The sequence below is a fragment of the Colias croceus genome, chromosome 8, assembly GCF_905220415.1.
Source record: "Colias croceus chromosome 8, ilColCroc2.1".
NCBI classification, from domain to species: Eukaryota; Metazoa; Arthropoda; class Insecta; order Lepidoptera; family Pieridae; genus Colias; species Colias croceus.
The window spans coordinates 812,542-834,109 of NC_059544.1; the positions used below are offsets into that span (position 1 = coordinate 812,542).

At 33.2% G+C, this 21,568-nt stretch overlaps 2 protein-coding genes across 3 annotated transcripts in view; one reads left to right on the forward strand and one right to left on the reverse strand.

Annotated features, from left to right (window-relative positions):
- The window catches only part of LOC123693667 (protein croquemort-like), a 39,239-nt gene extending 26,872 nt beyond the window's left edge, over positions 1-12,367 (reverse strand). For both annotated transcript variants that reach the window (XM_045638856.1, XM_045638857.1), the window contains exon 1: positions 12,239-12,367. In XM_045638856.1, the coding sequence (XP_045494812.1) occupies positions 12,239-12,355 (117 nt within the window). In that variant the 5' untranslated portion in view covers positions 12,356-12,367. The remainder of the gene's footprint in view (positions 1-12,238) is intronic.
- Positions 12,368-18,784: 6,417 nt separating this feature from the next.
- The window catches only part of LOC123693668 (protein peste-like), an 85,706-nt gene continuing 82,922 nt past the window's right edge, over positions 18,785-21,568 (forward strand). The window contains exon 1 of the mRNA XM_045638859.1: positions 18,785-18,929. The gene's annotated coding sequence lies outside the window, so the exon portion shown is untranslated. The remainder of the gene's footprint in view (positions 18,930-21,568) is intronic.

Here is a 21,568-nt window from a genome sequence, read left to right on the forward strand (position 1 = left end):
TGATTACACCAGAGCCTTTGACACGATTAACATTCCATTACTTCTTTCTAAGATGTCGTTTTATGGGTTTGGCAAGGAAACGGTTAGTTGGTTCAATAGCTATCTCAGCAATCGCACTCAGACGGTAGCAGTTCGCAAGGAGGATGGATCGGTCGTATATTCTAATCAAGGACACGTTACCAGAGGAGTCCCACAGGGCTCTATCTTGGGTCCACTTCTCTTTATATTATATACTGCCGATATCACCAAGGAGATAATATATAGCCGATACCATCTTTACGCGGATGATATACAGTTGTATATCTCATTCCATCCGTCCCGAACTCCTGATGCTATTGCTGAACTGAACTCAGACCTGGTGCGCATATCGGAATGGTCGGAGAAAAATTCACTTGTTCTTAATCCAGCAAAGACCAAATTCATGGTTTTGGGAACACCGAGGTCGGTCGGAAAAGTCATTGAATTCAATCCGATATTAAACATTGAAGGTCAAGCTGTAGAGCGGGTCGTCGAAGCTCGAAATCTCGGGATCGTTTTCGATGAGCATCTCAGGTTTGAAAAACACTTCCAAGCTACTATATCGAATTGCTTCTACAGGTTAAAGCTACTTTATCGCATCAGACACTACATCACCACACCCTTACGTATAAGGCTCTGTGAGGCACTAATTCTCTCGAAATTTAATTTCGGAGATACCATGTACGGTGCAATGTTGCTTGCAAGGACCAGGAATGCAATACAGCGGGTTCAGAACGCGTGTGCTCGGTTCTGTTGGGACATACCTGCAAGAGATCATGTTACGCCGTATCTAATCGAAGCAAAAATGCTCAACATGGAACGACGCAGGCGCCTTCACTTTGCTGTGATGCTTTTTGAGGTGGTGACGTCTCAAATACCAAAATACCTGCACAGTAAGCTTAGATGGGTTGGTGAGAGAAATCGCTCGCACTTCACAAGAGCATCCACATACATGTTGGTTATGCCAAGATACCACACAACCGCTTTTAGAGGCAGTTTTGTATACAACGCAACTAAGTGTTGGAATAACCTTCCGCCGCCGCTACGTGAGTCGATTTCCAAACACTCTTTTAAATATAAGTATAAAACACACCTCATTAGCGAATTCGTCGGGAAGCCTTAGTTGCGTTGTATATAATATGCATTCAATATATATGTAATATAATTTATCATTATTTATTTATGTAATATAGGTATTGCTGTTTGTTTCATTAATTTGTAAATTTCAATATTATATGAATACAAACACTTACTTATTACTTATTAATTCAAATTTTTCTAGTTTGTTTTATTTTATTTCATTTTATTTTATGTTATTTAACTATATTTTATTATTCGGGACACTTTAGACTTACGCGTCTGTTGTCTGGTTGGGCCCTGAAAACCAGCGCTATGCCGACCGTGGTACGGCGTAGCATATGCTGAGTGGCCTTACCCTTTAGGTCACCAGTCGCCACACAAATATTTACAATAGATTTTTAGCTCTTAATTTTTTTTTTTTTTTCTCTTTTTTATCCCTGTTATTTTCTATAGTCTATAAGAGTGCTTTTGTTATTGTTTTTTTATGTGGTGGTGGTGGTGGTGATTCTAATAAATGTATTTTATTCTTATTCTATTCTTTATTCTTAAAATATCACAATTTGAGTTTATATTTTACTAATAGTTAAAATAAACAAAAACTCAAGTAAAACACAGCTTATCAGTAAGCAGTTCGTTATTTCTCGCATCGTATGTTTTAATAATTAAAACCATACATTGTGAGTACTTTTTCTGAACCATTAACCAATTACATGATAGTGGACATATAATATTATAAGTTACACAACCTACTGACACATAAGCCGTTTCTAGTTTCTATAACTTGTTGTGACTATATACGACATTATTTTGTCAAAAAACTTCTCATCCAGTACAAAATTAATTATTGATCGGGATAAAACTAAATGGTTAAATATATTTGGATGCCCAGTAAAGTGACTCAACTAATTATTACGTTCGACATAAAAAATCTGTAAATAAGTCATAGTAAGACATAAAAAAACTGAATTTAAATGTCCTTAGTCTTCAATTAATCGAATCATCATGTATTTTTTTACAAGATTACTAGCTTACCGCCCGCGGCTTCACCCGCTTTCTCTAAAACGATTTGAGATTTAAACTATCCTATCACTCAAGTTGGATCGAACTGCACATGGTGTGCGAATTTTATTATAATCGGTTCAGTGGTTTAGGAGTCCATTGAGGACAAACATTGTGACACGAGATTTATATATATATGTTACCGGAAATGTATGAAATCAAGGAATTGTATACAATTCCTAGGAAATGTATACAATTCCGATACCATTTAGGAAATGTATAAAATATTGTTTAAAAAACTATTTAATGCATGCATATCCTAGGAAATGTATAATCTTCCTAGGAATTGTATACAATTCCTATATCGTATTAGGAAATGTGTAAAGTAAATGCTTTCTGTAATAAAACACGTTGTTATTTTTTTTTATTATAGCTCTTATTGATACAATCGGGTAACAGTCATACCGTAAAATTGTAATAATATTATGTTCATATTATTATCTTCGATCGTTCGATCTTCGTCGACGGAGCCCCGCTTCGCGGGGCTCCTATTTCTGTGTAGTTTTTTTTTAACAAACCTAACCTAACCTAACCTAACGGCTAACCTAGCCTAAACCTAACCTAACTTTGAGGGCGAATATCTCGGCTATTTTTGATTTTAGAGAAAAGTTGTTCCTATAAAACATGCTTATATAAGCGTAATCTTTACGATAAAACAATAATAAATAGGTGTTATAATGACACCAACTCCATCAAAAAATTTTTAAGTCCTGCGCCCCCTTTGCTTTAGTCCAACCCTTGCCTGCGACATATCAATATCTTAAATGTTTTACATTTCCGATAGCTATTTAGGAAATGTATAGATTTCCTAGGAAATGTGTATAAAATAATTTATTTCAGACATTTCCGCACGATTTTAGGAATTGTATACATTTCCTAGGAATTGTATACAATGACGGAGTACATACATTTCCTGTAACATAATATACAAAGATTTAACAATTGACAATGACACTGTATTCTTGTTCTTTTGACAGATTATACATTTTCCAATCTTTATAGCTCGATAAGATTGTTTACTACAACATTGTAGTTTCGATAAGAGTATACATAGTCAAGAAATTTCTATTTCCTAGATTTATTCATGAACTAGCTGCGCCTCGCGGTTTTACCGCGCATTTCTCCACTTCTTTTTAACTTAGCGTGATGATATATAACCTATAGCCTTCCTCGATATTCATCTATCTAACACTGAAAGAATTTTTCAAATCTGATCCGTCGTTTCTGAGATTAGTGCGTTCAAACAAACAAACTCTTCAGCTTTATAAAATTAGTATAGATTAGCATTTAGCTGACCAAAGTTTTACTTTATTTCTATTTTGGACTGTAAAATAAAACAATAGCTTGCGATGTTGAATTTTTTAATAAATTTATTATAAAATATGTGTCAAGTCATTCATTAAGTAATATTTGAATAATTTCACGATATATCTTGAAAATAAACCCTACTAGCTTTCCGCCTGCTGCTCCACCTGCGTTTTCAAAAAAAAAAAATAATTAAACCCGCATAGTACCTGTCCCCGTGGGATTTTCAGGATAAAACCTATCCTATGTGTTAATCCAAGTTACCCTCTATATGTGTGCTAAATTTCATTGCAATCGGTTCAGTAGTATTTGCGTGAAAGAGTAACAAACACACACACACATCCTCACAAACTTTCGCATTTATAATATTAGTAGGATTAGTAGGACAGGATAGGATATCACTCACGAATAATGTTCAGCAAAGAAATACCGACAAAGATATTAAAATGATATTCAATGCACACATACAAAAAAGAATCAAACATTTTTTAGTGTCTCTACCGCATTACTGTAGATCTATAAAATTAATTAATTAATGTATCTGTCCACATTTTATTATTCTACCTTGTTGAATTGAATAATATTTTTGAGTGGACTATCAACACGTTGAATACGAAATACTCCAAGCGAAATTCTTTTTCCTGCTATTCTTTCGGCAGATAAAATAAAATCTATACTTATATTATAAAGACGAAGAGTTTGTTTATTTTAATCTTTGGAACCACGAATCCGATTAGAAAAATTATTTAGCTGTTAGATAGCCCATTTATCGAGGAAGGCTATCGGCTATAATATACTACCATCACGCTAAGACCGGAGGGAGGAGACAGGAGCGGAGTAATGCTGGTAAAACCGCGGGCAAAGATAGTGTTATAAAAATGTTTCTCTGGTTAATGACCTTATTGCACTTAGATTGATACGACCTATTGAAAATGTATAGCGTGATTAAAACTAGAGGTTGCGTGTTTATAATTAAAATTAACATTTTCTAGATTTCGATATTGGGTATTTATTGCCGTTTTTTTATCGAATATTATCAACAGCTGATTTTGTTCCCACTGCAGTAGGTAATCTATGTATACTAATATTATAAAGCTCAAGAGTTTGTTTGTTTGTTTGAACGCGCTAATCTCAGAAACTACTGGTCCGATTTGAAAAATTATTTCAGTGTTAGATAGCCCATTTATCGAGGAAGGTTATAGGCTATGTATCATCACGCTAAGACCAACAGGAGCGGAGCAATGCGGGTGAAACCGCGGGGAACAGCTAGTATAGAAATAAATGAGAATTTTGGTGACGTATTTGTAGGAACTATTTAGTAATCTATGGTCATATTATGAATGAATGAATGAAAATGCTTAATTGCTTTGAAAATAAGTACATTAACAAAGACAAGACTTCACAGAAACAGCAAAGGGCGGCCTTATGGCTAGGAAGCGATCTCTACCAGGCAACCCTAACAATGAGAGGAAATATAACTATAAATATTAACAAATAACTATTTATTTTATTTGCACGTTGGCAAAGTGCAAGTTGGTAGATGTAGTTGATGTTATATTCAGAATTTTAACGTTATTTTTCATCGATTGTATCTATTGTCGCCTCTACACATAGGCCAGCGCATTCGCCAGCGCGCTGGCGGTGCGCTTGCAAACGCGCTTGTGAGTAATCCACACATTGGAAGGTCGTTCAGTATGGTTTGGTTCGAGCCAATGTGCGGACGTATTCAAAATGGATGTAACAAACAAAGAAATAAACACACTTTCACATTTATAATGCAATAATGCTTGATTTAAAATAGTATTGTTAATAATTAATTGTGTAATTTTTAATACTAACGTAGTTTTTAAGGTACCAAGATACTAACAATTATATGGATATTGCAATTATCTGAAATAAATTGAATAAATAAATAATATTAAAGTAGGATGCTCTTTGTGAAGTAAAACATTGTGAGAAAAACGGCATGTCCAAGAACCTTATTTATTTTGCACTTTTAATACATAGGTACAACATTTTTATTTTTATGGTACTTATTTTTTGGGTTCTACAGGCAGTTTTCACTCTGATAGAGCTCAATAAATTTAAATGTTTCCTCGTTACTCATATTGTTCGCCATTTTGTCAAGTTAGGTGTTAATTCGCCGCACGAAAAAAACGTGCACTCCTGATAGCTGCTACAGTCAAACTGATCGCGCGGCCAATGTGTGGATGGTGCGCCAAGCTTGCGACAAGTGTCCTTTGATGTTTCCGACACCGCGCGGCAAGCTCGCGCTGGCCAACGTTCAAATACCTACCACGAGCGCGCGAACGCCCGTTCTACACATTGGACAAGTGCATGTGCCAACGCGCTTGCGAACGCGTTGGCCTATGTGAAGTGCCGGCATATGAGCCAACCGCCAACCCGCACTTGGCCAGCGTGGTGTATTATGGCCTGTACCCTCATACGAGGCCCGTGTCCCAGCAGTGGGAACGTACGAGCTCATATGCTGATGATGATGATTTATTTTTATTTTATTTTATTTATTAAGGTCATCCAACACCTGTCACAACAATACTTATAGATAAGGTACATGTTACAATTAACAATTTTAATAATAATTGTGACTTAAACGAATATAGAAACACAACATGATAAATCAGTCATGTCACTAAGAGAGAGACGAAGTAGAAAAAAAAATAATGATGATGGATCCGCGAGGATGAGAATAAAGAGAAAGTTGTCTTTATAAATACACGATATTATTATTTTGAACATAATACTATTAATCAATCGACTCTAAATTGGATAATGCTGTTTAGATTCCAAATGTAATATAATAAAAGAAAAAACAAAAAAGGCTTTTAGATTTCTTGCGTCACAGTAGATTTACAATTTAAAACAGTGCATGTATAATTAATTATTGATCCTGTATTACAAATATTAGTATTTTGGTAGATAAGTCGACGACGCGGTTGGCGCAGTGGTAAAATAACTGCCTACTGAGCCGACGGTCCCGGGTTCGATCCCCGGTCAGGGCAAATATTTGTGTGATGAACTCAATTATTTGTTCTTGGGTCTGGGTGTTATTATCTATATATGTATTTATTAAATATTATATTTATCGTCGCCTAGTACCCACAACACAAGCCTTAATTGAGCTTACTGTGGGACTAGGTCGATTTGTGTAATAATGTCCTATAATATTTATTTATTATTTATTTATTTATTTATTATTTATAAGTTCTAGATACTTTTAATACCTAGATGGGTAGACTACGAAAGTTGAAGCTACCTGTTTTTGAGTAGTATGTTAAATATGTGGAATATACAGGGTGTCCCACTGTTGGTATACTAAGCTCAAAAAAGTTTTGCACGCCGACGTACGTAAAAATACGTATAAAATTCCAGACGCATTTTTTTTCAAATAGATGAATTCTTAAAACTCTATGTGTACACCTCTAACAAGCAACCCGCCCAATTTTGCCACCCGCTTGTGAGCTATCGTTTAATACTATGTTTTCATAGACAAAAGGCTCACACTTCTCAAAGTAAAGACAACTTAATTTAATGACATTATATACAAATGTCAAACCACACGAGCATAGCTACAGACCGAAACTAGTCATAGATAGAAATTAGTTCTGCAGCTTGTTATAAATGAACTAAATTGATTTATTTGTTTTTTTACTGCTCAGCGAGTAAGGCCGGTTTCACAGCTTTCATATATCTTATATCAAGGATTATAATATGTATTCTGTTTGTTATAATTATTTCTTCTCTTAATTAATGACTTCATCTTATAAAGATACTCCAGTCCAATGTATGTGGGAGAGACAGGACTCATTTTAGTCAGTCAGACTGTTATTACTGTTATTACATAGAGCGAGCAGCCTCGCGAAGCAATTGCTGCGCAAATAACTCAGTGTGTGTCTGGGCCAGTGGGCCTAGCGGCTGGCGACACACTCTTTCCTCAGCCACGTCCACACTGATCACTTGTCTAGAAAACAACACACATAAACCCTGTTATAGACGTCCATGGGCGGTGCAACTAGTTACAAATATGCATTGCTTTTGCTCGTTACCTCAAGATTGCATGAATAAAAGCATTGATCGATCTGTTTCGCGAGGATGCTCGCTCTGTGTGGACTGTTAAAATATATAAGGAAAATTTTCGACGCAAATATCGAAATTATTTACTTTTAAACCCTCCATAGGGGACTTGGTGGCGCTGAGTGTAACTTCCTTTGTAAATATGTCATTTGTATTGTGTTCTATGTAAAAAAAAGGTGATGTTTTATTTTCAATTGTTTTTACATAAGTGTGATTGCATGATTTGCTTTGTTTCTGCTTTGGTTTTATTTATTTTGTTTTATTTTTTTATCTTTTATTCGTTTTGCTTTCTTTACTTTATTTTTAATTATTTTTATCTCTTTTAGGTTTAAGGTGTAATGTATTTTTATTATTTTATTGTTCAGGGTGTGATTGTCAACTCCAAATGTCATAAGGGGCCACTGAAAATCAGTGGTGCGAATGGTCCATCTCATCATTCGTGCCAGATACTGAGTTGGTCCCTTTTGTCAACGGAGAAATGTCCAGTACCTATTAAAAACATTCTTTTTTTTTTAATACTTTATTATTATTGCTATTTTTACTCTGAATGTTACTGTTGTTTTTGTTTTTGTAATCTTGTACTGTATGTTTTTATGTTTCGTTGACAATAAATGTTTATTATTATTATGTTTCTCATCTCCATAATACTCGGGTACCAACAGAAGGACGGTACCCGGTCTTTTGGAAGGCTTACGTGGGGACACGGATCCAACACGCAGAGGCCCTTTTGAGAGTTTTAATGTGTTATGGGACACCAGCCGCAGCCTGCCCATGACTGCACTATATAGAGATACAGCCCTGGGCAGTCCGCGGCCGATGTAGGACTATTACAGAAAATGGAAATAAATGACTGGACTATGGAAGGGGTGCTATGTGGACAGGTTACTGGATCTATAGGAACTATGGCGTCTGCCTTTCTACAACAAAGTTTGTAAAAATATATTGGCAGACGGTGACTCGCCCTCTCACAGATGGGCCCTCTAAAAAGTCGCTGTAACTTAGCAACAAGAGGGCAACATGTCGTGAGCAGCTAAGGGTGGAGAGGCGTCCCTGGACTTTAAACGACGATCACGCGCTCCCTGAGGGTCCAGCATCACGTGCCCACTCGCCACTTACGCTTCGCTTCCACCCTTCGAGCTAAAAGCTCTCGCGACTCCACTCTGGTCGGCCGGTTAAGGCAAGCCAGAGGTGGGGGTCCTGTCCTCGTCAGGCTTCACTCCGACCGGCCGGTGAAGGCAAACCGGAGATGAAGACAGGGGCCTCCCCCGGGAGCACTCGGTTCCCGCGGGGTCGCTACTCCCCGACACCCCGCCACAAGGTGTCCTGCGGGTTGACTGATTGCACGGGTGGAATATCTATTATCACGTAGACAATAGATATCCCAACCGTGGGCGATGGGGTCGTCACATCCCTACGCCCTTATTATTATTATTATTATACATACAAGCTTTGCGCCCGCGGCTTCGCTCGCGTTTTCAAAGAAAAACCCGCTAGTCCTGTTCCCGTGAAATTTCCGGGATAAAATCCTATATGTTAATCCAAGTTACCCTCTATATGTATGCTAAATTTAATTGTAATCGGTTCAGTAATATTTGCGTGAAAGAGTAACAAACATACACACACACATCCATCCTCACAAAGTTTCGCGTTTATAATATTAGTAGGATTGTCAAATAGTCTATCAGGGACATTATTAGTAACCGGAGAAACCGGACCCAAATCTGTTGAAAGGGTAATCAAAAAGCAATTTATAAATAAAAAACATAGGTGCTTAATGATATGGAATTAAATTAAAAACAAGTGCATTGAACAACTGATAGATAAGTTTTAGTGCAAGGTGATAATAAATGTTTGTTTCAAAACAAAAATATAATACATAATATATCAAATCTTAAAACATCTATAGAAAAGTAACTCGAAGATTAGAGGGTTGCTCTACTAACAATCTACATGCCATATTTTTTACTTAAAATGAGGAAAAATCTTATGTGTTTTTATATTTCACTGAAGAAGTGATTACATATTGTTTGCAAATAGTCGTTCGGTTTTATAAGAACAAAAATACGTACGTAAATACATCGATTCAGCATATTATAACTAGATGTCCCGATAAACGTTGTTCTGCCTCACTTATCACTTAGGACAGAAAGAATAGACTTTATCTGATTCTCAGAGCATTTGATAAATACTTAGCTTTGCGAATTTTCTGTGCATAGGCACACAAAATTTCATGAAATTGGTCAAGCAGTTTCGGAGGACTTCAAATAAGACGACACGTCTTTTATTAACCGACATAAAAAAAAAGGAGGAGGTTATCAATTCGGCCGGTATATATTTTTTTTTTATGTATGTACACCGATTACTCCGAGGTTTCTGAACCGATTTACGTGATTCTTTTTTTGTTCGATGCGGGATGGTGTCGAATTGGTCCCATAAAAATTTTATTCGGATAGGCTCAGTAGTTTTTATTTTATGAGCATTTTTGTCTGTAGGTATTTGTAAATTTTGCAAGTGCAAGTTTGAAGTCGGTTGTTTTTAACGCAGTTATCACTTGTATTATATGAAGAAGTACTTGTAACCGCCCATTTTTCGAAATTCGACCAATAATATCATAAACAAAAGAGTAGGTATAGTAGGTGTGTGCATGACAAATTAGTGCTTATATTTTTAAAAGATTTAAGAAAAAATAAGTATCTGCTAAATGTCGACTTTTCAACATGATTTCAGAAAATAAGTTAAAGACGTTAAAATTGCGTTGAAATGGTATTCTGAAGCTATTCGGAAGAAATTAAGAGTTGACACTTATTAATATATGCAAAGTAATATATTTAAAGTCCAGATGGAATTCATCAGACATTTTAATTATTCAATGGTATTTGTCATCGAATAGATTTTAATGCAATGTCTACATAAAATCAGAATAACCATTAGTATGTTTTTGTTTTATGTCATATATATTATAATGTATTTTAATTTAAAGTATTTATCTTTTTGTCTTATTCCTTTTGGAATATTTTAAATAACAATCACACTCAATGTTTTATTTCAGAATGTATAATAAAACTGCTTCATTACGTTTTTAGATAAATTTTTTTTGTCTTTATTATAAAAAGAAGGTTTATTTTAAGCTAGACAAAATTTTTATTTTCTTCTTAAATATACAAATAAAAAAGCAATAATTTTTCTTGAAATCTTCAATATTTGATCACAGCAAGTTTAGCAGATTCAGTTATAATTCAATTGTGAAACAGTACTAAAACTTTTTAAGATAAGTAAATTATGTATGAACTTTATAGTATTTTTGATGCAATAGATTTATTCGCAAAGACTGTAGTACCTTCTGTAGCCTTCACATTAAGAACAACAGCTACCTCCCATTTCATTTCGAACTCTACAAAAGCAATTCCAGTCTTCTTTTGTAGAGTTCATCAAATTAAAAATTAATTTATTTCTCACATATAAGGCTATATATTCACTTTTCACAATAATTAAAGTATATGTAGCAGTTTTACGTACTCATAGAAAACATTTCATTCCTTTTGAAAAGCAACCTACAGGATGTTCATAGATAGATCAATCGACCAATAAGTATGAAATCGTTCTAACTCGATAATTAATTTTATAAACAAACGGCACAATTGGCCTGCGATATCACCTGATTTTAATCTTTAAATACTTTTTACAAGTAAAAAATCTTATTTTATTTAAATCTAATGCGAATGACAACAAGCTTAGCGTTTGATAATATTCACAACACATTATAAAGGTTACTAGAATATAATACACTAGAAGAATTTTGTGTAATTGAAAATGGAGTCCATTTTGAACAACTCAAATTAGTTTTTTGAAAAAAAAAACAATTTTTTTTTATTTGGCTTATCGAAGTTTGTGAGATGTAATTTGCGATTCTAAAAAAGTTAAGTGGATTCGATTCCCGGATGTAGATACATATATAGTTTTCATTGTTTAAAAAAAATAGGATTTTTTTTTAAAGTACCGTAGATTCTAAAGTATTCAGTTATTAATATTTTCCCATCAAGGATGCATTAACAATTTTCCAACTAGGTATTTACTTTTGATACCATTTAATGATTATTTAAATGCAAGTAAAGGTTAATTCTATTTTATCGCACGTCTAATCAGGTAATCTACGTTTAATATTTTCAGGTAATAATTTATTTTATATTATTGTATTCCTACGAATTTATTACTCTAGTTCATGAATTGTAAGGAAATGGATACAAGTACTTAATACTTATGTATAAAATATTTATTTAAATTGAACACTATTCTGAACTTTCTTCTGTGATTGGTTTTTTATAAATTCCGAGTAAGGATTAAAATAGAATCTATAAATTTAATTAACATTGCATGATAGTCTGTAGTCAATTTTCTTGGTCCATAATTGCATGATGCATCCCACATAGACCAAGAAAAAATACCCTATAGACGCTATTTACATATTATAAAATGGAAATACCTACTGGTACTGAACAATAATACCTACAAAAAATTGCATTGATAACATATCAAATACAATACGATAAATAAAAATCGTGTCCTTTCGTGTCCAAATATATGAATCATTTCAACATCAATTCCTTTATACCCTTGCAAAAAATTATTGAAAATCTATTGTACGTTTAAAATGCATAAAATCTACAATTCCATAAACGAAACTAACCTTCTTTATTTGTGAAAAGAACAACCCTTGCCACAAACCACTTAACACACCACCAAACACCACCAAACCCACTCCACCACAAATGAACCACGCGTTATTCTTACTGACCACCATCATGCGTGGTTTCCAGCCGAGCGGTATAGTATAACTGAAGTAGGTATGAAGTATGATAAGTGACGCGAGCTGATAAGAGTCACACCTTCCAAACGCAAGCGTTGAATGAGCAAGGTAACGGTACTATGTTTGTATCGCTTTTTATCCTGGGGCTGCAGGCTCATATACTAGTAAAAAGGACATGGTAATCTATACTTAATATTATAAAGCTGAAAAGTTTGTTTGTTTGAACGTGCTAATCTCAGTAACTACTGGTCCGATTTGAAAAATTCTTTCGGTGTTAGATACCTAGCCCGTTTATCGAGCCTCGAGGAAGGCTATAGGCTATATATCATCACGCTAAGGCCTAAGACCAACGGGAGCGGAGCAATGCGGGTGAAACCGCGGGGCAGAGCTAGTAACTTATAACATAGATATTTCAATTTATGCATTGTTTTAAGAGTCTGGGGGGAGGACCGAGGAAATCTGATTCAAAACATTTTGATTCGAAATGTTTAATCAAATAAAATTTATATAAAAATGTGTGCGTGTACATACGTAAGAAGTGAAACTTCTTTATGACCTTATTTTTCAAAAAATAATTGACTATATGCAGCTTTACAGAAATACGTCAAATCACGCGTGGTAGGGATAAGAAAAAGATAGCGCGCAACGGAAAAATATCACGCGTAACGAAAAAATGATACACTAAATTTTTTTCCAACCCCGATAAAGAAGTTTCTCTTCAAAAATATGTTGTTATATTGAACATTATTTCAAGCGTGTTAACAGAGTTATTTTATTTCACTTGTTTGTAAATAGATATTTCCATTTCTGGAGAAGAAAATTTAAAACATTTAATATCAACAATGATCACTGCTCTAGATTTCGATTAATTGTCTAATTACGTAGGTGCCAAGATTAAAAGCTGTAATCTATACTAATATTATAAAGCTGAAGAGTTTGTTTGTTTGTTTGAACGCGCTAATCTCGGGAACTATTGGTCCCTACTGTCTGGAAAAATTCTTTCGGTGTTAGATAGCCCATTTATCGAGGAAGGTTATAGGCTATATTATATCATCGCGCTACGACCAACAGGGGTGGAGCCACGGGGGTGAAACCGCGCGGAGCAGCGAGATGATAGGTATAATACTTACCTATGTGGAATCTTTGTGAGTTATTAGAAATAGTCTTTAATTTATTTATCGGTCTTAGGCTGGTTGCAGAGCTTGACCGACCATAAGTGCGTACGTCAGTCGCGCTTGTCATATGTATGGAAATTCATAAAACCGTTCATAGCTAGACCGACCATACGCACGCGTATTGTCATGCGCATTAGTGTCATAGTCATACAATTGTTGATGCGTATCGTCAGGACCGACGGTACGCACTGACGGTCGGTCAAGCTCTGCAACCAGCCTTATAGAAGCGATTATTTCACTTGCAATAATAATATTAAGGAAATAATGTTTTTTATTATATTATTTACCTCGTGTTATGTATTATGTTTTTGCTGCGTTTCGTTTTCGATATTTTAGAAGCTTTTCCCGGATTATGTTTTTCTAAAGTTTGAATTTTTAAATATAAAGTAAACAACTGATTAAATTAAAAGTTTATAAAATGTTATTTCATGTAGATATTATGTTCTGTTCTTATTTTAATTCATACTGTAATTTTTTGCAATGGAAATGATAAGAGAGTAGGAGAGAAATATAAAAATACGGGGGCAGGATTAAAAAAGAATGAAAAAGCAATACTTAAGGAGAAATAAGGGCTAAACTGTACTTTATCGGACGTCGAGTTGAGACTTACGAATAAATTTTTAAGTTTAAAAGATTTCAGCCTTAGATATTATAATAACTTATAGTAAATATAATTATAATAGTAAATAACTAATTTCAACATATTTTTAGTCGGGTCGATGGCCAGGTGTAGCGAGTAAATTTTCTAAAATCTTTGCAGGCTGATTTATTTATTTTGCAAAAAAAAGAAATAAATAAAATTGAGTGACTTCTTTGAATATTATTTTATACTAGCTTTCCACCCGCAGCTTCACCCGTGCAGTCAAAGAAAAACCCGCATAGTTCCCGTTCCCGTGGGATTGCCGGGATAAAACCTATCCTATTTCCCGGGGTAAAAAGTAGCCTATGTCCTTTCTCGGGTATCAAAATATCTCTATAGGTACCAAATTTCATGCAAATTGCTTCAGTAGTTAAGGCGTGATTGAGTAACAGACAGACAGACAGAGTTACTTTCGCATTTATAATAATAACTAGTATGGATCTACAGTAATAAAAATATTTCCCTCCTAGTGGCATTAAAAAATATCTTCCTGTAAAAGTATATTGCCATTACATTTTATTCAGGCGTTATAAAATCAATATCGGCAAAAGCGAACATAATATTATTATATGTTATCTAGAGCAATCAATCAAATCTTAAAAAATAAGTAAGAAGTAATAGACATTTCCGAGATAATTAATGTGATATTTCACAATATTAGCATCCCAAAGATTTTTCACTTCTAAAAAGTTTTCCCTGAAAATATTGTTGGTTAGAAAAAATTTTGGGCGACGAATCAAGTGCTAAAAATATTCAATTCCTATCTTTCAAAATTTGCCAAGTTTCCACAAGGGCCGCAAGGCAAAGTATTGAAGTTCAGATTGTCGTTATTAATTTCCAACAGTTCACTTCTGTTTGCGTCACTTTTATTTTCCAGTCTTTTGAATGGGAGCATTTAAAAGGGTTCTCTATATTACATCTTCTCTATATCTGACACATTTTAAGTATTTTTTTTACTTAATATTATTTTTATTTTAATTTCGTAGATAGACGTAAATATCTATTTCTGACATTATTTTCAATAGGTACATCGTGTTCTATTAAAATTTTGAATGCCTGTAGAGTGTAGACGCTTTCTCTCTAACTAACTGAGAAAACATTATATTATTACCTATATATTTTTATGCTTTCTAATTTTCTATCATCGAAACTACAAACATGTACATTGTACTATAACTAGAACATCTCCCCACAAGGCGAATAAATCCACATTTAAAATCATAATCCGTTGAATGAATCTAAATAAAGACAAATATAATATGTAAAACGTGCAACATATAAATACAAACTGTGTAAAACATATGGTTTTTAAATAAATATTTTCATATTTTTTTCAAATTAAAGTTAGTTTTTATTGAAAATCTTATAAAATAAAAATGTTTGAATCCTTGGATGTTTGTAAAGTACATTCTTTATGTCATTTGTCCTTGTCCTTCCGGTGTTATACATAGCCGAATATCGAGGAAGACTAAAGGCACATAATATAATCATCACGCTAAGACCAACAGGAGCGGAGCAATGCGGGTAAAACCGCGGGGCAAAGCTAGTTTATAAAACACTTTAGCTAGAGTCTTTGATAGACTATATTTATGAATAAGATCGTAACATAGAGACAGGCAGAGTTAATATCGCGTTTAGCTTCGTCCGCTTTATAGAAACTTAAAAAATTATTTACTAAAACATTCCTCAAAAATTACTCTATTCATAAAAAAACCTGATCAAAATACATTGCATAGTTTTAAAGATCATACATAGAGACGGACAGACGACAGTGACTTTGTTTTATACTATAATATAATGAAGTAGGGAAGTAGGGAAGTAGTTTATAGGATTGAAAATAAACAATAAAACTACGTGGACAGTTCCCTCGTGTCCAAACCAATCAAATGTTACAATTGAACCTTTGGGACAAATTACTTCCTTATGAGAGGACCTTGTTATTGTTCTTAAAATATAGAACGCTTATACTAATACGATAATCATATGCAAATATATGGGTTACTAGATTTCCGCCCGCGGCTTCGCCCGCGTTTTCAAAGGAAAACCCGCATAGTTCCAGTTCCCGTGTGATTTCCGGGATAAAACCTATCCTATGTGTTAATCCAAGTTACCTTCTATATGTGTGCTAAATTTAATTGTAATTGGTTCAGTAGTATTTGCGTGAAAGAGTAGCAAACACACACACACATCCTCATAAACTTTCGCATTAATAATATTAGTAGGATATAATATCCTGTTCTGTTCCTTATAGTATACTGTATATCTGAATAGTTGTTACATATTTAAATCTTTATATCACTTTTTACTTAATTGAAGAAAATGTTATTCGTGTAACAATAAATGCTAATGTACTCTAGGAAGAGCGAGATGTTCTAGAACACAAGCATTTAAATGCTTAAAAGGATGTCTCAATGACTGATATAATTATTGTAAACATATTTGTTACTGAATAAATATTTTTGATTTTTGATTTTTTGATTTTTGATATCCTATACCTAGCTGACAACTGCGAACTTATTTTTTCTCTTTGTACATATCAAAATATTGAGGACAATATTTCATATTTCTTTATACTTTTATATAATTTATGTTTTATTTTATGTTTTATTTACTTTCAAATGTAAAAGTTCTTTGCGCGGCTTTTGGATGGTCCCGGTTGGAATAAAAGTTTTTTTAATTTTTTATTAATTTACTAACGTTATACATTATTATACTAAAAACGTTAAATTACGTTAAAATAATAAAAAACTGAAGGGTAATCGTAAATCGAGATATTGAGAGTCACAAGGATACGAATCTAAACTCTCGTAGATGTAAGACTAGATTTAAATATAAGATGACTCTAATGATTGACCTACAGAAGATTATAAAATTGGAGCAAGAATATTATTCAAAGCTACCGCTTCGAGTAACAATTTTATTAACAAATACATCAATTAACACAATTCGGTAATAAGAACAATAACGTCCAGTTACTTTGAGTAATGATAACGTAATAAATTAATGTCTATATTTTAGTGTAGATATAGTGAAGGTATAAACTCAAACTCAAACTCAAACTCAAACATTTATTTATTCAATTAGACTTCTTTTAGAAGCACTTTTGAAACGTCATTACATATTTTAACATTTACCACCGATTCGGAAAGCAGTATCTACGGAGAAGAATCGGCAAGAAACTCCATAGTTGCTCTTTTAATCATGTCAGTTTTACAATTTAATTTTACATAAGTAATATAATTTTTAGAAAAAAAAAAACAAAAAACCGACTTCAAGACACCTATATTATGTACAAATTTAAACTGAAAAGTAGAATCACATTCAAATGCGATGGTATTACATAATTTTGTTACAGAGATCCCATACTCCTACCATTCATACGATTCTTATTCTATTGACACTGCCTTTTTTTAAACGGTTGGGGTAAATATAAACAGGAATCCTTACTAAATTTCCGTCTTTTTAAAAATTTCGTTAACCTTTGTGTCTTGCTTTTGTTATTGCATGTTTTGCAATTTCGTTTATTTGGGTTGTTTAAGTTTTTCTTCTTGTGAAATTCAGCCCTCTTGTTAACTTGTTTTTATTCAAGTAATTTTATTTTTCAATGACTATTTTCAATGTGGCTTCTGTTTTTTTTTTTTGCCAATCCAAGTGGTCAAATCAAGTCATTGGACAGATGAGTTGTTATTGAGTTTGAAGTGGTGATTATATTAATCAATTTACTTACATAAATTTATTCAAACAATTAATAAACATTTAAGGTTAAACTCAAACTCAAACATTTATTTATTCAATTAGACTTCTTCGAGAAGCACTTTTGAAACGTCATATTTTTTACATAATATTTTTAACATTTACTACCGATTCGGAAAGCAGTATCTATGGAGATCAAGAACCGGCAAGAAACTCCATAGTTGCTTTTTTTAATCATGTCAGTACCTATTTCAATTTAATTTTACAAAATATGTTAGTGTATTTTATCATAATAGTTAGATATTTGTCATTAGCTGTATGGCAATAAGGATTTATTAATCTAAATAAGATAGGTACTATTAAAATTAAAATTTTAATAATTTCTTCTTACTCTATATTTATGTGCTACAGTATTAGAAACTCTACATTTTAACTCTAGCAAATTCAACTTAATTTAGCTAACTAGCTTTTACCAGCCAATTTAATCACATGAAGATCCCTATCGAAGTATATAATATTTTCTAATCTATACTTATATTATAAAGCTGAAGAGTTTGTTTGTTTGTTTGAACGCGCTATTCTCAGGAATTCATCAGATTTGAAAAATTTTAGTATAGTTAGCGTAGAGTGAACAGGTACCTTCTAGGGAAGCGCATTAAAAAAAATCACGCTATTAGACCAATAGGAGCGGAGCCACGCGGGTGAAACCGCGGGGTGCAGCTAGTAAACTATATCTTTCTATATATGTACAACAAAAATCATGCCCTTTTAGAAATACAACAGAAAAAGTAAAAATACTACGAAAAAGAACGCACGTTCGTTCCAAAGAAGACCCGCGGTCACAAGCTAGCAAGATAATGTGTTCGACACTATTTGTTACAATTGATTGCTTATCTCTAGTGACCAGTCGCAAACAATACGTCGGAACATACGCACGTTAACCACGCTTGAGTGTTATCGAGTTTTCAAGAAGTTGAATTTAAAAGAACATTTTGAGAGTTCGAACAGTGAGTGTGTGATCTAGAGAAATTAACTGTCGAAGTTGTTATCACGAGTAAATAAGGTGAGTGATAGTGTTTATCTGTTAGGGTTTAGGTATGAAGTTTTTATTTTTTTAGTATTTGGACGTAGAATAGACGTATAAGTTGATAGAGTCATAGAAAACAAATAAATAAACTTATGTTTAAAATATGAAATATTTAAATTTTTTATCTGTTTGTAGTGCTTTAATAATTACGTACTGAACAAAATTGAAAAAAGTGTCTTGATATTGGTAGAAAATTATCTCAACCGCGATATATGAGGCGTGTAAAATAAAAATAAATCGTACGATACATATTTAATGAACTTCAAAAAGCATAAAATGCAGTTCTTATTTCAATGATATTAAGTGTCATTTTAGTGTGTTATCACTTGTGTAATATCGTGTGTGTAAATAATGATAGAAGTATTATTAAGAGATAATGTTTGTTCAAGATAATCCTTTCAATTACTGTATCAATTTTGAAAGCAATTTCGTTTGTATTTAATGGTGGTAATATAGAAATTTTTAACTCCAAAACCTGAATTATTTTATGTAGAGTCAGTCGCGGCATAATGTACCTAAGTGTAATAAAATCTATTGATACTATATTATGATATACACTTGTATACTGTACAAGGTACTTACCTTGTTAGGAATCGGTGTATATATTTTTTGATATTTTTGATTTGCTAAATATGGTACCTATGTTAAGTCTATTATGGTTACTAAAGTGTCGTTATCAATAATAGTAGGTATTTAACTTGTTACATTGTAAGATATATTAAAAATTTTACGTGTAAATTTTCAATGATTTAGCTGACTTGCGATACATCACAATCTCTCGTGTACCTACCTATTTATTATTCTATGCAATATAACGGGAACTGAAAAGTGTTTATTTATTTGTGAAATTTTCAAAGAAATTAATGAACAATTATCAAAAATAAATTAGTGTCAGTATGTCAATAGGTACATGGATTTATTTGTTTTGATATTAAACTCGGTAATATGTTATATAATTTTAATTAATCGTCGAAGCAATTAGGCTTGTCCATGCAAAGACCTCATTCCTTTATAATCAATGAACATAATATTATAATTAATAATATTACGTCATACTGTCTACTGCGTAATATTTTGACAAGTGAGAAATTCGCGCCAAAATTCTTGATGTGTCATTGATATTAACATTTCAAATTTGGAAAAAGGAATTTAAGGCAAAGGTAAGCGAAGCATAATAAATGAATATTTGCCGTTGCAAAATTGTGAATTTGCAAATGTGTTGGTACTTGGTAGTTTTAGGATCGTAGGTGATATGGAAATAATTGATTGATGCATATGAGCCCTGTGTCGAAGATTATTTGGCAATAAACCTATTATTATTATTAGAGTTGTTTCATTTTAATTATAAAGAAGATATAGAAAAAGATTTGACGTTACTTTTAAATGCTCTACATTCCCTGTGCAGAAATTAACATTATTGAAATGTGTCTGTATGTAAATATGTGTCGATGTTTAAAAAAAATATTACTAATACTATACTAGATGTTACTAATTTTAGGTGAAATTATTATACCGAATATATGAAATGAACTGTGTCAGTAAGCCAAGCACTTATATTAAGATTGTTTCCTTGCTTTACCTGATTTACAGATTAACAACTTAAATTCAAAATTATAATTGCAAATAACACAATTATTGTAAAATCGGTCTTCATTTTATAGTCATATTATCTCTGATATTATTATCAAAGAGATATGTTTATTTATTTAGTACTTATCTCGTACTTTATCTGAGAAGATATTGATGACCTTGACATTGTACCCTGCAATGTTAGATAATTTTATGAGTCAGTGTTTCTTTGAAAGAATAGTCCTTAGGTGGCTACCTAAGGACTATTATATCATCATCCCATCATCAGGAAGGCTTTCCTCGATAAATGGGCTATCTAACACCGAAAGAATTTTTCAAATCCGACCAGTAGTTCCCCAGATTAGATTTGTTGTTTGTTTGCGTTCAAACAAACAACAAACTCTTCAGCTTTATAATATTACAATATTATAAGTATATATATACCTAGATGATTGCATCATATTTGTTAATACATATTATAATTATTGCGAAATCATAGATCTAAGAACATATACCTACGCTCCGTACCTAATATATACTGTATTGTTTCTAACACTTACAATGTTAAGGCTATTTTTGACGAGTCACGATGTAGTTAATTAATGAGCCACAGATAATATAATTAATGAGTTTATGTGAGTAAATAATAGAGTATATTGTCAAATATATTATTATACTACTGTTGTTTTCCGTAAAGGCTTTAGCACCATAGACCACATCCACACGCTGCGGCAAATTATACAGAAAACCGAGGAGTATAATTTGCCACTATGCTTAGCGTTTGTGGACTATGAAAAAGCCTTCGATTCGATCGAGACCTGGGCCGTGTTAAGGTCTCTCCAGCGGTGCCGTATTGACTATCGGTACATCGAAGTATTGAGAAGCTTGTACGAACACGCCACCATGTCAGTCCGAGTACAAGATCAGTGTACAAAGGCAATCCCATTGCAGCGCGGTGTAAGACAAGGCGATGTGATCTCGCCCAAACTTTTTACCGCTGCTTTGGAAGATGCCTTCAAACTGTTGGAATGGAAAGGACTTGGCAT